Source organism: Leuresthes tenuis, unplaced genomic scaffold (assembly GCF_036924035.1).
Source record: "Leuresthes tenuis unplaced genomic scaffold, fLeuTen1.0.hap1 SCAF_15, whole genome shotgun sequence".
NCBI classification, from domain to species: Eukaryota; Metazoa; Chordata; class Actinopteri; order Atheriniformes; family Atherinopsidae; genus Leuresthes; species Leuresthes tenuis.
The window spans coordinates 5371304-5385815 of NW_027325369.1; the positions used below are offsets into that span (position 1 = coordinate 5371304).

A 14512-nucleotide genomic window follows, 5' to 3' on the forward strand; every position below is an offset into this window, starting at 1 on the left:
TTTGAACACGTTTCCCGTCTGTTTTTTTATTTTTTATTTGAACATGAACTCTTATGAAAAGTTAAATGTATTCTAAATTTATGGAAATAATGACAATAACAACAAAAACATTTTTTTTATTTGTCCGCATATTTCAGTTATAAGATTGTTTTCGAATGCAAAAAAACCAAAACAGTCCACTTTATCCAGCGTATCACGTGATCTAAAATCTGTGCTCTGATTTGTTGAACGTCATGTTAATCATTTTTCGGGGGGCGTGTCCTGATGGGAGTGTGTGGTCGAAGAAGAAGACTCCGCAGAAGAGAGCAGAAACATCGACAATAGGAAGATGTCTGCTGTACCTGATGGGAAGAAACTTGTCCGCAGCCCCAGTGGCCTTCGAATGGTGCCGGAAAATGGCGCCTTTAACTGTCCATTCTCCCTTGACGAGCCGCAGTGGGTCCCCGATAAAGAGGTGAGACAGACGGGTGGACTTGACAGCGAGAAGCTAGTAGAGACGCTTGGACACTAACCAGAATTTAGCTAGAATGATTAACACAGCACTTCCGGTTGGTATTTCCAGAATAAGTCCCGCTGTTTTTTTTTTTTTGTTTTTTTTTTATCTCTACATTAAAAAGCTAGGTATTCAATTAATCTTGTTTGGTGATATATTGTGTCCCACTACGTCAGACTTAACAGTTTTAAAGGCATGGTGTTACGAGAAATAACACATTTTTAGTTTTAGTTGTAGCTACCGAGTCAAATTTCACCATGGCACTGATTAAGATTTTGTTTGCATTTGCTTTAAAAGTGCCTTTAACGGTTAAAGGCACCGCAATACGGTTAATACTGTAAGGAATAGCTTTTTATTGAATAGACAGATTTATGTATTTGCAAACTAAACACATCATCAAATAATCAGTAGTGAATCCAACATAATGATACTCCAAATAAGGATGATAAAATGTGAAATGTAAAAGTTTCTTTAAGATACTTAAGGATATTTATAAATAGTTATTTTCTGTTGTTAGTTCTTATTACATATAACAACTTGGTAGGAAATGAGTAAAGGTCCAAGTAAGTATCTCTTTACTCATCATTAAGAGATGAGAGTTGAATGGACTTACTTCAGCCTGTATTGATATGTGGCTACAATGAGCAGCTAAATTATTTACTAATTAGTTTTGGTCCATGAAATTTGCCCTGGGATGGTAGGTTATATCTATCAGCGAATAATGGTGAAAAAAACCAGATACCAGATGGGTCTGATAGATGAGAAAAGCGATTATCTTCCATTGGACCAATCAAGTGTTCACATTGAAATGTACACTCACTTGTTTTTGTCAGAGTCTACTTGGATTCAAAATGGAGTAAAATAGTTTGTTTGTTTAAAAATTGTATCTCTTTTATACAGGACAGTCACAGTAAGAGCTTGAATGATAAGTTCTTATTTTCGAAGTTAAATTGCTCTCTTTCCGGTTTTCTTCTCCTAAGTGTGGTCAACTTGACGTGACTCTGGACATCGCAATTAGTCCGTGTACTGGGCGTTGTAGGCTGCCATGGCCAGTCTGGTAAATAAAGGAGCTAGTCTGTCAATCATCAGTTTAACAGCTGAAACTGGCTGTCAGACTTGGCTATCATGTTCATCTGCGGAGGGCCTTAAACTATTTTTTTGTGTGTGTTTGCTAACAGTCACGTTCGCACCGAGCTGACAATATTTAGCCAACTGAAACTGCTATGCTAGCGCATTGTACAATGTTAAACATCGAAATCCTGCACAGTCGATGACTTTTGGGTCTATTCGTATCGGTGCCATAAAACTACAGCAGGTGATACACTGTGACACACACTCGCTGTCTGCTGAAGTTCAGGCAGTACACACACTGGGTTAATTATTTGTCTTCTGTGTGCAGAATTAATCTACAAACTACAAGAAAACCCAACAATTAAGGGGATTCTAAGGCCGTACTACCTATCACCTGGAACAGTGCAACTTGACATTTGTTTAATGTTGTTTGAACAACTGTTGATATGTGCATATGATTGGCCTGTTGTTGAAGTGGAATCTGCGCAGCTCAGCATGTTGTGTAACATCCTGTTTTTCCCTCTTGCCCCATTATTCAGTGCCCGAGATGTATGCAATGCGACAACAAGTTTGACTTCATCAAGAGAAAGGTATGTTTTGTGTCCTCCAACACGACTCTGACCAAAAATCACTGACTGACAAAACAGACGAGAGACAGACAAGCAGGAAACCGAGGCTTTCATTTGGTGTTCTTCCCTTCTTGGCTTCTGATCATTTTTGGCAGAGAACACTGAGTCCTGCTCGGAATACTTTTTCCAGTTCCCACTGACACAACAACGCTGCGGCTCTGCTCATTCCTGTCCCCATTTAGGAAATCTGTTGTCAATTAATGAAAGACCATCAACATCCTGAGTGTTACTCATTTCTCGGTTGCCTTGATGTTTTAGTACAACAGTTTCAGTGTATTTAACCATAAACAAAATGGACTGAACACATTATCTTCTTCCCTAACAACAGCTCTGATTTGGATGCAGTATTTTGATTTACTCTCACGGTGGGTCTCACAGCAGTTAATGTTTCTGATGAGCACACTTGTACACGCTTGAATCACTATAGGAGCATTTTGACCAGTGGCACCCAGAACTTAAACAGCATGTGGCTTTTTTTCCCAGGAGCTAAAATATAATTTTAGCCATGGGTTTGTTGCATTTCGACTGAGGTCTGAGGCTCAGGGTAGCCAAAAAACTGAACTATGTTGCTCCACCCAGAAAGTACTCCACATTGGTCCGCTGAGCCCGCAGTAAAACCAGACTGTCCACTTAAGCTGCATGAACTCAAAGTCTTCCTACATTATAGCATAACCCCTGTGAAAATATCTGATGTAAACATTTTATTGCTCAGATTTTGCTGGTTTTCGTCACAATCGGAGCGACCTCGCCTTCTGAAGCTTGGCCAAGGACCAGCTTGAGCTTACTGAGATGAGATGTCAGGTGTGAAGTTTGTGGTTTTCCATGCCCAACACTCGCCGTTCTTTCATCATTCTCCAACTTCAGGCTTAATTTCCCTCTGAAGCATGTTCACATGCCAAATAAATTGACGCACCAACACGACACATTCACGCACGCGGCGCCATCAGACTTTCTCGTCTGCTGCAGAAATTGTGGTGTCTCCTTGTTCGAAATTTCTCCAACGCTGGGCTTCAGTTCGTAGTTGAAGAGCATCTTTTGCACAGCACGAAGTTTAACTCAGAACACGCGTCCCATCATAGGTCTCTTGTGGGGAGTGTGTGTTTGCTACCAGTGGCAGATACGCTCTTTCGAGATATTTTTTTTTCTATAATTCCATAAGTAAACGTGCACTTATTCATGACACAAACCAATAGCAGAGTTTTTATTCTTTTTTTTACCAGGGCAGATCTCATTTTGAGAATCTCTGTCATGTGAAAAGCCAGTCCATTGCTTCATTTCTTTTTGATTCCCAAACCAAGTCATTTGGGAACTAATCCCAACTTATCAGTTGAGAAATGACTCGTAGCGCTCCAGCGTCTCGTATGAAGATAAATATCGAAGTCGTAACATTTTGGCGGTGGTCATCTTTTGAAAGCGTCCGATGATTGCGTGTCAAATTTTGACAAAATCTACACAATATTCATGATAGAACAATCACACCATGATCCTTATGACTTCAAAGGACGCCAAATTTTTAAAAAAGGCATTGGGGTTGTCACTGTGTAGCGTGTCCTGGAAATAGAAAAATCAATCAAACTTGAAAATCAGACATGCTGGAGAGCAGACAAACCGTACTGTAGTGTTGAGGCGATCCACTACCAGTCCACATTGTGTTTTTCTTTTTTCAGGCTTTGCTGGGCACAATGCTCCCACTATCTCACACATTGCTTTGGATGTCCTTGTTTGTTCACAGTCTCGTTTACGGAAGTCGGTGCGTCACAATGACACATAGTCTGTATCAGGCAAAAATACTGTATGATACGGACCAGAGATTAGATGAATCTTCTTTGTCCTCAGAACAGTAAAATATCTGTGAATGTGACGGATGTGTTTCCTCGTGCAGCACCACTGTCGGCGATGCGGGCGCTGTTTCTGTGATAAGTGCTGCAGTAAGAAGGTGGCGCTGCCCCGCATGTGCTTCGTCGATCCGGTCAGGCAGTGCGCCGAGTGCAGCCTGGCCTCTCAGAAGGAGGCGGAGTTCTACGACAGGCAGCTCAAAGTGCTCCTGGGAGGTGAGATGCTCCTCGTGTGCAGCCCTTGATTTCACTTTGGTTTAGCTTAAACTATAATGACGCCTGCATTTGTTGTTATATATGTGAATATATGCTTGTTTGGCCATAAACTTGCCAGAATCCAATGATTTGAGAGTCTCTTAAACCGAAGTTTTATTCATAAGACAACAAAGAATGTCAAATGTTGAAAATGAGACCTTTTGCCATTTAATGAAAAGTGTTAGCTTGTCCTGAATTTGATGGCAGCTCTGTGTCTTAATAAAACTGGAACAGGGCAACAAAAGACTTAAACAAAACAGGTGGAGGAACATGCTGCAACTAATTAGGTTAATTAGCAACAGGTGAGTAAGATGACTGGCTATAAAAAGAGCACCTTAGGGAGGCTGGGTGTCTTAGAATTAAATATGAACAGAAGTTCAGTTTTCAGAATACTCAACATGGAGAAAATAATTTTTTCAAGAATAATAGATGCCTACGATCTTCTGCATGCCAATGCCACTGCATTAAACAATCAGAAACGTATCCAGAACTCATCGTTTGTGAGCACAGTTCACCGTCCACATAGTCTGCCGTGACTAACGAGGCGAGGAACCGTCCAGCTTGTTATCTGCACTAATTTCAAAGCCTCCATCTGTGCTGGTATGGGGGGTGCATTAGTGCATTAGTGGACATTAAAACTAGTAGCTTGCACATCTGGAAAAGAGTTTCCAGTTTTAGAGAAACATCAATCAGCAATACAATGCTAAACCACAAACTGCATCTATTGGGAGCAAGGCTTTGTAATAGAAGACTCCAGGTGCTGGACCGACCTGCCTGCAGTCCACACTTTCACCAAGTGAAAACATTTGGTGCATCATGGAACAGACAGTCCCACAAAGAAGACCCAGGACTGTTTGAATCAAATTTTAATTTCGTCAAAGTTCTCATATGTCGTCTTTGTTGTTTTGTTTTCTCACAGCTTGTGTGCTCCTTACTGTCTTTCCATGTGATTATATGATTTCATATTCATTCTTTCATGCAGATCCATAAAGGAATAGCATAAGTCTGAAACATGATAATGATTATCTGCTGCGTTGCTGTTGAGTGTGGGTCATTGAGCAGATACAAAAACTCTTTGAAAAATCCATGAACAGCCTGAAGCAGAAAAGCAACAGCTAGCCGAAGGTCGTCCATGATGGGTCCGCACGTGTTACTTGTAAAATCATGGGAGAAAAGGAAAAAGTTGAGCCAGAGCAGCAGTCGCTGACATTTTGGAAGGCAAATTTAATCATTCTCAGGCTTTTAAAGAGCAGAATACATGTTTTTATACTTGTACTACTAGTGATAATCTGTGTCACTGTCAGAAGGAGTTTGATGTTTACGTCAGCTCTCATGTTTCCAGGAGGCACCTTTGTCGTCACTTTGGGAACGTCGGAGAAGTCTGAAACTATGACGTGCCGCCTCTCCAACAACCACAGGCAAGTCCACACTTCCCATGATGACAAAAAGCAACATGTTTGGTGACATTTCTCATGCCTAGTTTTAGCCTTATGTGCAGACATTTTGATATTCACGCCTCTGAAAATTCTGCTGCCAACAGTGAAAATTTGTGACTTTTTCCTCTGTTAACTGAAATTGTAGAGCAGAATCTGTTGTGTTGCAGGGATGGCCTCAGCCTAAACCCTCTGATCTGAGCACTTACTTTTTACTCTGGTTTCTCTCTGTAAACCTTTGTTGACTTTTAAGGTAGCATTCACTTTATTTATCTTGACTTTTTTCAACGGCACGTTTAGAATGACAGATTCATATTGGACATATCTGCAATATACAACATTCATTTAAGCAGAGAAGAGAAGGAAATGGCAGTTTTTATTAGCAAGCACACCGTGTGTGAACAGAATAGGTTCACTTTCATTTTCCAGTTTTCACTTGGTAGGTTGGGGGCTAATCTCAGCTCAAAGAGCAGAGCTAATCAGAAACAAGTTTATTGCCAAGTCGGTTTGCACTTACAAGGAATTTGACTTGGTGTAGTTGGTGCAGACAATATAGATATATAAACAGAATCTGGATCTATATATACAATAGACGTGCGTTAATGTGACGCAGAAGGTCTGGAGGTGGGAGAGAGTCAGTGTCAAGGGGGGCTTCGGGCCTTGTTGATAAGGCTCGTAGCGGTTGGGAAGAAGCTGTTCTTGTGGCGTGAGGTTTTGGTCCTGATGGACCGCAGTCTCCTGCCAGAGGGGAGTGTCTGAAATTGTTTGTGACTGGGTGCGAGGGATCCTCAGAGTACGCCTCAGAGTCCTGGAGGTGGACAGCTGCAGTCTGCCCTTGTCCTTGGCAGTGGCAGCAGCGTACTAGATGGTGATGGAAGAGGTGAGGATGGACTCAGTGATGGAGGAGTAGAAGTGCACCATCATTGTCCTGGGCAGGTTGGATTTCTTTGGCTGCCGCAGGAAGTGCATCCTCTGCTGGGCTTTCTTGACGAGGGAGCTGTTGTTCAGCTCCCACTTTAGGTCCTGGGAGATGATAGTTCCCAGGAAGCGGAAAGACTCCACAGTGTCAATTGAGCTCCAGGTTGTTCTCCCTGCCACAGGTCGCCAGATGGTCAGCGGTCTACGATGGTCTACGAATGACTTCCTGTCACCTCGATTGCATTTGCACAGAGGCAAAATATCTCATTTCAGACTGTCTGCTGACAAAACCAAAACTATGTGTGGCTTAGTTCCTTAAGTGTGACCCGACTGGGTGATTTTACCGGTAAAAAATGTAAACCAGAGTCCACCGGAGAGGACGTACAGTCAGGATCTCCCTTATTAGACAGCAGAAGTCTTAAATCAGCCCTCATCATATTTACAGTAGCATTACAGAATGCAATTTTTTTTTTATGGCCTTTCGGGAATCACCTTGTTGAGACACAAACATACATTTTTCTGTTAACTTATCTTTTTTTTACTTATTTCTGTAGTTGCATCTGAAAAAAAGCCAAATGATGCATCTTTACAACAGGAGATATGTGATTTAAAATGGGTAGTTGTCTAAGTTGTCTGTTATGTGTGGACACGGCACCAGGTCATTCCTTGAGTTAGGGGCCTTTTTTAACGCTTGAATGAGTTATAGGTTTATGTTAAGTGGCTTAACAAAAAAAAAAGCACTCTAGACCACTTTAAAGGATTACAAAAACGTCTGGCTTAGAAGCAAAACATAAAGAAATGAAGGTCGGCTCAGGACTTTTGTAATTCAAATAAGAGAAGCTGAAGGAAAAAATAATGAATGAAAGTTTTGATAGTGCCAGGCAGATTTACAGCTAAATCCCATGTCTCTCTTTGGCCTGAACATCAGGTATCTCTTCCTTGACGGTGAAAGTCACTTTGAGGTGGAGCTGACTCGGATCTCCAGCATGCAGATTTTGACAGACGGAACGAGTCCAGGAGGTGAGTCTATAACTTACAAACCAACAAAAAAAATAAACACGACTTGACTTTTTTTTTCGTGCTTGTAAGAATTATACGTTGATCGCTCTATTTTAATCATAACATGCAAAGAAAAACTAATCTTTGTCCTTGAAATGGTGTCTTCAAATAACTGAAGCTTCTTGATTAACACTGTATCTGTTTTTCCTGCTCTAACACACCTTGTTTCCCTGCTGCTCTGACTCTGGTGGGCGGCTCTTCCTCTGGGCTCAGACAGTGACGTTCACACTTACACCAGCCTGCTGGACAGTCACTGTATCTCTGAAGGTTGGCTTCTGTTCGCTCCACGCAGCCTCCGTCTGTTGTCATTGTGCTTCCTGCATCTTTCCCACTTGTCGTTACCCTTTGTTTTGCATAAAACAAAACCTCTGATACTTTCTATTTTGTTTCCATGGCCCACATCGCCCCTCACGCAACTCGAAGCAGAATGAAACTCGGTTGATTTGTCTAATGATTAAAATAATTTGGTCACAATTTTCATGACAAAAAGTCTTTTGGCATCAAAATTCTAAAGTCTTTTTCTTTAGCAAAAATGCTAAAAATCCTCTGATACAGGCTTAGATGGGAATAAATTGGATTAAGCGAGTATAGAAAATGGATGGATGGGGAACCATGATTCACACTACTTGGGGCATGTTTAGAAATTGAGATTTTTTTCTCATCTTATCTCGTACAAAGCCATCAGCAGCAGGTGTGGTCAGTCACACATCTTGGATGGATTATTGACAGAGCTGCAGCTGTTCCACATGTGTGCTGGGTTGATTTTCCACTAAGACCCCAAACATTATTTCAGACCCGTTAGGACACTAAAACTTTCCTGCCGCCGGTCTCCGTGTGTTTCCTAAATAAAGCATGAAACTGTTCCAGGTTTTTTTTCATTTTGTTAAAGGCTGCAGCTCGGGTTCTTTCTTTTTGTTTCCAATCCTGTTGCTTTTGATTTTCTTTCCCTTGTCATCTCTTTGTGTCCATTCATTGTCCGTTTTTGTGTGGATTTCTTATGTTTAAGGGGAGGATGATGTTGTTGATGTTGCACAGGCTGCTTTTTCTTGGTCAAAACATTCTTGTACATGAATATCTTGACATTTTCAGTTTTACTTTGTCATGGCTTGTTACATGTAAAACTGCCCCACATCCCTCCCCTTTACAGATATCATTTAACCTCATTGAATACTCTATGGAGAGAGTTTGTAGAACTGATAGTTATAGATAAGTGTTGACTGTAAGAAAAGTGACATCAAATCTGAGATGAAGACTGACAAAATATGCAAAAGAAAAAAATATGACAAAAGACTTTGACGTGTGTGTGTGTGCGCGTGTTTGTTTGTGGCGTAGGAGGGACGTCGCGAGCCAGCGGCATGCTGCTCCATTACAAGCCAATGGGCTCTCAGGACGCCCAGCAGCTCCGCATGGAGGTTGCAGATGACATAAAGGTTGCGTCATTATGGCTGGTGGCAATGCACAAGGTACAGTAAACAGGTCACCTGGGCATCAACAAACTGCTGCAGAATAGCACATTGACACATAAAACTGGGCAAACACAGGGAGAAAACCTCTTCCATTACTTTGCAGAGAAGATTTTCTGTTCTCTTGCTTTAAAATTAAACTCAGCCATATCCAATGTTCCCTTTCTCACACCACTTGAATTTCTGATTTACAATTCTTGACCATAGTCCACGCTTAATTTCGTTAAATTGTGCTTCCGAGGGGTCAGACTTTTAGTCTGTTGAGAGAACTGCAACCGTTCTCCAGGCTTCCGGAAGGTCAAAGATTTTCTTTGAACAAAGGCTGTCTTTTCAGTCCGGTCCCTCTGCCCGGCCATTCTCACATCTATCTCTAAATATCTCTAATTGAATTTAAACCCTATCTTTTTTAGGCACTTTGTTATGAGCAGCCAATTGCAAAGACACATTATTTGTTCTTATCATTTGAACTTCTGTCCAAAAAAGAAGTTGAAGAAAACTTGTCTAAGAGGGTTCAGGCTTTGTTGAAGGGTGAAGGTGCTCAAATATTGACTTTAAAGCTTGTTAGAATAATATAAACTTTGTTTTTGCCTTATATGCTGCACGCGTCAATTAAATGGCTGCACCTATTGTCCTCCTTTTTTTTCAGTTTAAGTTGAGAGGAGCCTTTAAATAAACCCACGCCAGTAAATGGCCTTCAGTCTCATTTGTAATGTTGATATCTCCCCGTTTTCACATCAGATGCCCCCCTCATAGATTTAAATTGTCAGTCTGTAGCTGCTTTTATTTCCTGTGTATGCGCATCATAACAGTATAGTGCTAAAATATTACTGTTGATAGATTTTTACGATCCATTAACTTCCAGTTTATTCAATATAAATATTGCTGCTTTTTTTAATGCTGTTAATCCAAACATGCTACTGTGCTAAATTCTGTCATGACCTCTCCTGTAGGAACAGTGTTTCTATTCCGTTGTTGGTTAAAGGAAACTGAAGCCTCGTTCACATAACCTTAATAATACAAACACTGCCAGATGTTAGAAATGTGAAATCCGGATGATAAAAGCAAGGCAAAGACAAGTGATAAGAACATAAGAGCTCTGGTTGTTATGGAATAAGCTCCATGTCGTACTCCTCTCCATTCCTCCTGACAGGCGGCCAAACTGCTGTATGAAGCTCGAGACCAGTGACGGCCAGGACTGAACCTCCAGGCAACACACCCGACAGTTTTGTACCCGTCTCAGCAGATGTTTGGTATCGATTGGATTTCATCAGTACAGATTCTTTCTTTCCGTCTGATTCCTCATCGTTTCTTAATACCAATTCTTTTCATAGTGATTTTTGCAAGAAAGGTTTATATGAAAAACACTTGATTACCTCTATAACCAGTACTTTGTACTTACCGTTTACCCACACGTAGGTTGATTGTCTTTTCTTATTTTACATGGCTCAGTTTTGTTTGTTTTTTAATCCCCTTTGGTTAAATGCACAAATCAGGGCATGCAGCATTAATATTTCGACATAAAAATCTAACTGGAAAAGAAGTTTGTTGACAACGGGAGGCTTTAACTTTAATTCCATAGTTTGCAAGCAAAAGTTTTAAAAGCTAAAGTTTGTTTTCACACAAAAAGAAAGTCCAAACGTGATCTAACATCAGAAAGCGGGATACTTTATATACACTTTAACCAGTGAGTTTAACCATCAGTTATTCATGACTTTGTATGCTGCTCTTTATTTTTATTTCTTTCCCTCTTTTGTGCATCTGCGTGCGTGTATATAAATGAAGGTTTTTTATTTCCTGTTCGAAGTGTCGGCAGAACCAAGTACAGACATGTGAAAAGGACCCTCTGCAGAATCCAGAACTTCCACACTGAAAGCTTTCATAAGCTGGTTAAAAGACCGATCCACCTAAGCACATTTGAACTCAGATAGAAAAGCGGCTATTTGTGATTGACTTTGCCTTTGAAGACCCAGTTTTGTTGGCTGACTTTCTGGTAATCTCTTAAAAAACGTCTAACAAAGCATTTGATTGCGTATGTCCAGTAAATGCACTGTTTCTACTAACATCTTCAGATAATTTCAGAGCGTATTGATAAGCACAGTTTCACGTGGTTGTTGTTCAATATCTTTTCTAATATCTGGCTACAACTATACTGTTGTGGTGCTCCTTCAACTCTCCCTCAGTTGTTTTCAGCTATTTTCAGAGGATAAAGCTCTGGTTGGCCACTGCGCACCAACTGCTCAATACCAAATAACAGACTCAGTTACAAGACAAGGTAGCGAACATAGAAGTATACCTAGAAACAAGCATTTCCATCAGGAGATGGTGGGAACCAAAGAAAGATGCAAACATGGCTCCAGAGCTATGTTGTGCAGCTACATTCCACTGCCTTGACTCAGCTTATTACAGTTGAATTTATGTGGCGAAACACCACTGCAGCAAAGCTGGACTGGATGGAAAAGTTTTGTTAAATATCAACACAAAATATTGTGTATTAGGGCTGCTTATGTTCAGTAGCCAAGTAAGCTTCAGAGGAAAGGTCAAAGAGCAAGCTTGAGTGGCTGCGGGAACAAGAAAGTGACCAGAATGCTGTGGCAGGTGGGGATTGGAAGAGGGCAGAGAGGCATCCTGGGAAACGTAGGATTCTTTAACATACGAGGAAATGCTTCCTGAAATGCAGAGCGTCACAGATTTCTGTAAAATGTTACATAGTGGATTTCTCCTTTGACAGACCAGCTGTCATGACAGTCGAGTTTCAGACCAAGTGAGATGAAAGTTTGAGTGACATGTTCCTGTTTTCTTTATATATTAACCCCTCTCTGCTGAAACTATCTACAGTTTGAAATCTTGAGGCGTCTGTCTAAGGAAGCTTAAGACTATTCACTGATACTAGTGAAGTGTGAGCACTCAAAGAAAATGCTTTAATTTTAGTTTCACGTATTAAAAGTTTTGTATGAGCTATTTTGTTAAATATTCCTACTTTAACACAAGGCGTGAACGTTCTTACATGATTTTTAAACTGAAGTATGAAGGTTTTTGTAACGCTTGTCAACAGTTATTCCTTTTGTCCCCACGACATGGCTTAAACACAGTCTGCTTTTATTTTTCAATTGTCATCGTTGTCCAAGACTGCAACCGTGATGTGAAATTCAAATGGTTAGAAAATTCCTTTGAGGAGAAGCTAAAAGTAAAATCCAACTGAATGTACAGTTAGTTTCTTTTTTAAAAGTCTTTTTTATTATTATTCCCATACCATTTAAACCTGTATTTGGCTGGGAAGCACAATAATCTTTGCAGTCGGATCCATATTAAGACCACCATATCCAGCAGCCTCTTTGTGAGCTGCAGTGTGATGTAATGGCACAATTAGAAGCAGCAGAGTAAAAGCGCACGTATTTGCCTCTGACAGGCTCAGATTGGTATTACTTTACTGTCTGACAACATTATGGAAAACATTTCCAAAGATGGAGACCTCCCAGTGTACATTTCACTTTATCTGTTCTTTGTCTCATTTTGCAGCACAGCTAGCCACATCTTTAGTGTGTTTCAGTCCTTCAAAGGTAGTCCGTGAAAAGCTTTGTGAAGTGTGACTCAGCGTTTTGTCATCACAAACGCAAATCGGTTTGCTTTTTATCCTGCTAACTGTAGCCTTGCTCCGCTCCTCAAAGGGCAGCTGCCTCTCACTTTTGTCTTCCAACAACGACCCACCTCCCACTTGCTTTCAGAGGAACGTTTTACCAGCAGCGAGGCTTCAGTGGAAGTTTTCTCCATCACATTGTCAGATGTTTGGCCCTTCACACACTGCATTTATTTTAGCGGCTGCCAGTTACGGTTCTCTCTCAATATAGGTATCATTAGAAAGGCAAAAAAATAAAAGAAATTGTACACAAATGGTACAAAACATCTTTGTGTTTTCAGCAGCACACCGGCACATGCTTGAAGAAGACCTCTTTATGCAGTTTAAAGCCTTGAAGTATGAAGAAGGCTTTTGTAACACTTGTCAACAGCGTTGACAGTACGTAAACCTTGAGTTAAAAAAAACAAAAGAACCAAGTTTGATTCAAGCTTAGATAAAGAATATAGAAGAACTACACACTAACCATTCAGTTGCTAAACATTATGGTACATTTGGCTTGGATTGCCTGAGTGCCATTGCCTTTACAATACTTTTCCTGGTTTACAAGCATCTGTATGTCTTCCTTTTTTCCAAGCTGCTTGTGAAATATAAAGTGGTTTAACAGTTAGTCGGCTCGGTCAAATGTGTTTTTGTTTGTTGGCCCTGCAACTTAAAGTCACAGCCAATGAAATGCGCTTTCACACCCCCACTTCTGCATCATAGCCTGTGGTTCATTTTTCTATGTTACGCACCTGTAATTTGAAATCAGCTGTCATTTGGTTTTGGAGCTTTCGGAGGAGAGGTGGGGGTGTCGGTGTGTTCACAGTAATGTCAAGTGAAGTTTTCCTGTAAGCAGCCATCGATGCTGCAGAGGAGCTGCATGGGTGTTACCAAAATGATCATGTTTATCATGCTCTGGATTGCACATGGTGTTAAAAAAAAAAAGATGTTATCCCTTCGTGTTTTATCCAAAAACCAAAAAATATATGAAACCCAGTAAATACTAACTTTGCAGACCCTTCACTGGATGTTTCTTTTTTTGTTGTGAGAAGTACCAAGTGTAAAAATCACCAAGTAATTTCTCAATCAGTGTTTGTACCTGCACTTTATGGCCACACAGTCCCACCCCACCCCCTCATTTGTTTTGGTGAAAATGCTACACTGCACCCTTTTGTTGGCTCTTTTTCTGTTAAAAATAAAATCAAGTCTTTATACAGTTGCACTGTTTGTGTCATCTTCTTTTCACATACTCAACACAAGTGGCTGTTTTCTTGTTTTCCAGAGCACAACGACTTCACTGCCACACCTTTGCTTTCGGGCACATGCTAGCAAAACAAATCAGTTGTCCGAGTAAGTTGCACAGGCATCATTAGGCCTGAGTGACGACATCAGAGATGTCCATTGTAGGGAGTAGAAGACCCACATTTGAGATTGAATACATTGTCTTAAGACTAGCCAATGCCAAATGGATAGAATCAATAAGAAACATTAAAATATACTTTTATGCCACTGTGTTTCAGTTTCCCCTCAGGGTGCACCAAAGTATCTATATTGGAGCTTCAGACTGAAAAAAGGAGCGAAAGAACCCTCCCCTGCAGTGCTCCTGAGCTGCTGACCACCTTCTCAGATACGCCACCCTTCAGTTTCTGAGATGAAGGACCTGGATCCATGAGAGGGAGAATGTACCAAGCACACAATCAAGCACAGTTGGTAACGTTACAATCTGGAGCATCTGTCTAGTTT

The 14512-nt window shown here is 40.8% G+C and overlaps 1 protein-coding gene across 2 annotated transcripts; it reads left to right on the forward strand.

Moving 5' to 3' along the window:
• The first annotated feature begins 234 nt into the window (after positions 1-234).
• On the forward strand, positions 235-13988 carry zfyve21 (zinc finger, FYVE domain containing 21). Of its 2 annotated transcripts, XM_072365041.1 has the most exons (8): positions 235-454; positions 2104-2154; positions 4076-4244; positions 5626-5701; positions 7563-7654; positions 7907-7960; positions 9026-9156; positions 10307-13988. In XM_072365041.1, the coding sequence occupies exons 1-8, from the start codon at positions 329-331 to the stop codon at positions 10340-10342; spliced, it is 735 nt and encodes a 244-aa protein (XP_072221142.1). In that variant the 5' UTR covers positions 235-328; the 3' UTR covers positions 10343-13988. The 2 variants fall into 2 exon arrangements, with proteins under 2 accessions (XP_072221142.1, XP_072221143.1); XM_072365042.1 differs by lacking the exon at positions 7907-7960 and having other exon boundaries at positions 236-454.
• The last annotated feature ends 524 nt before the right edge of the window (positions 13989-14512 follow it).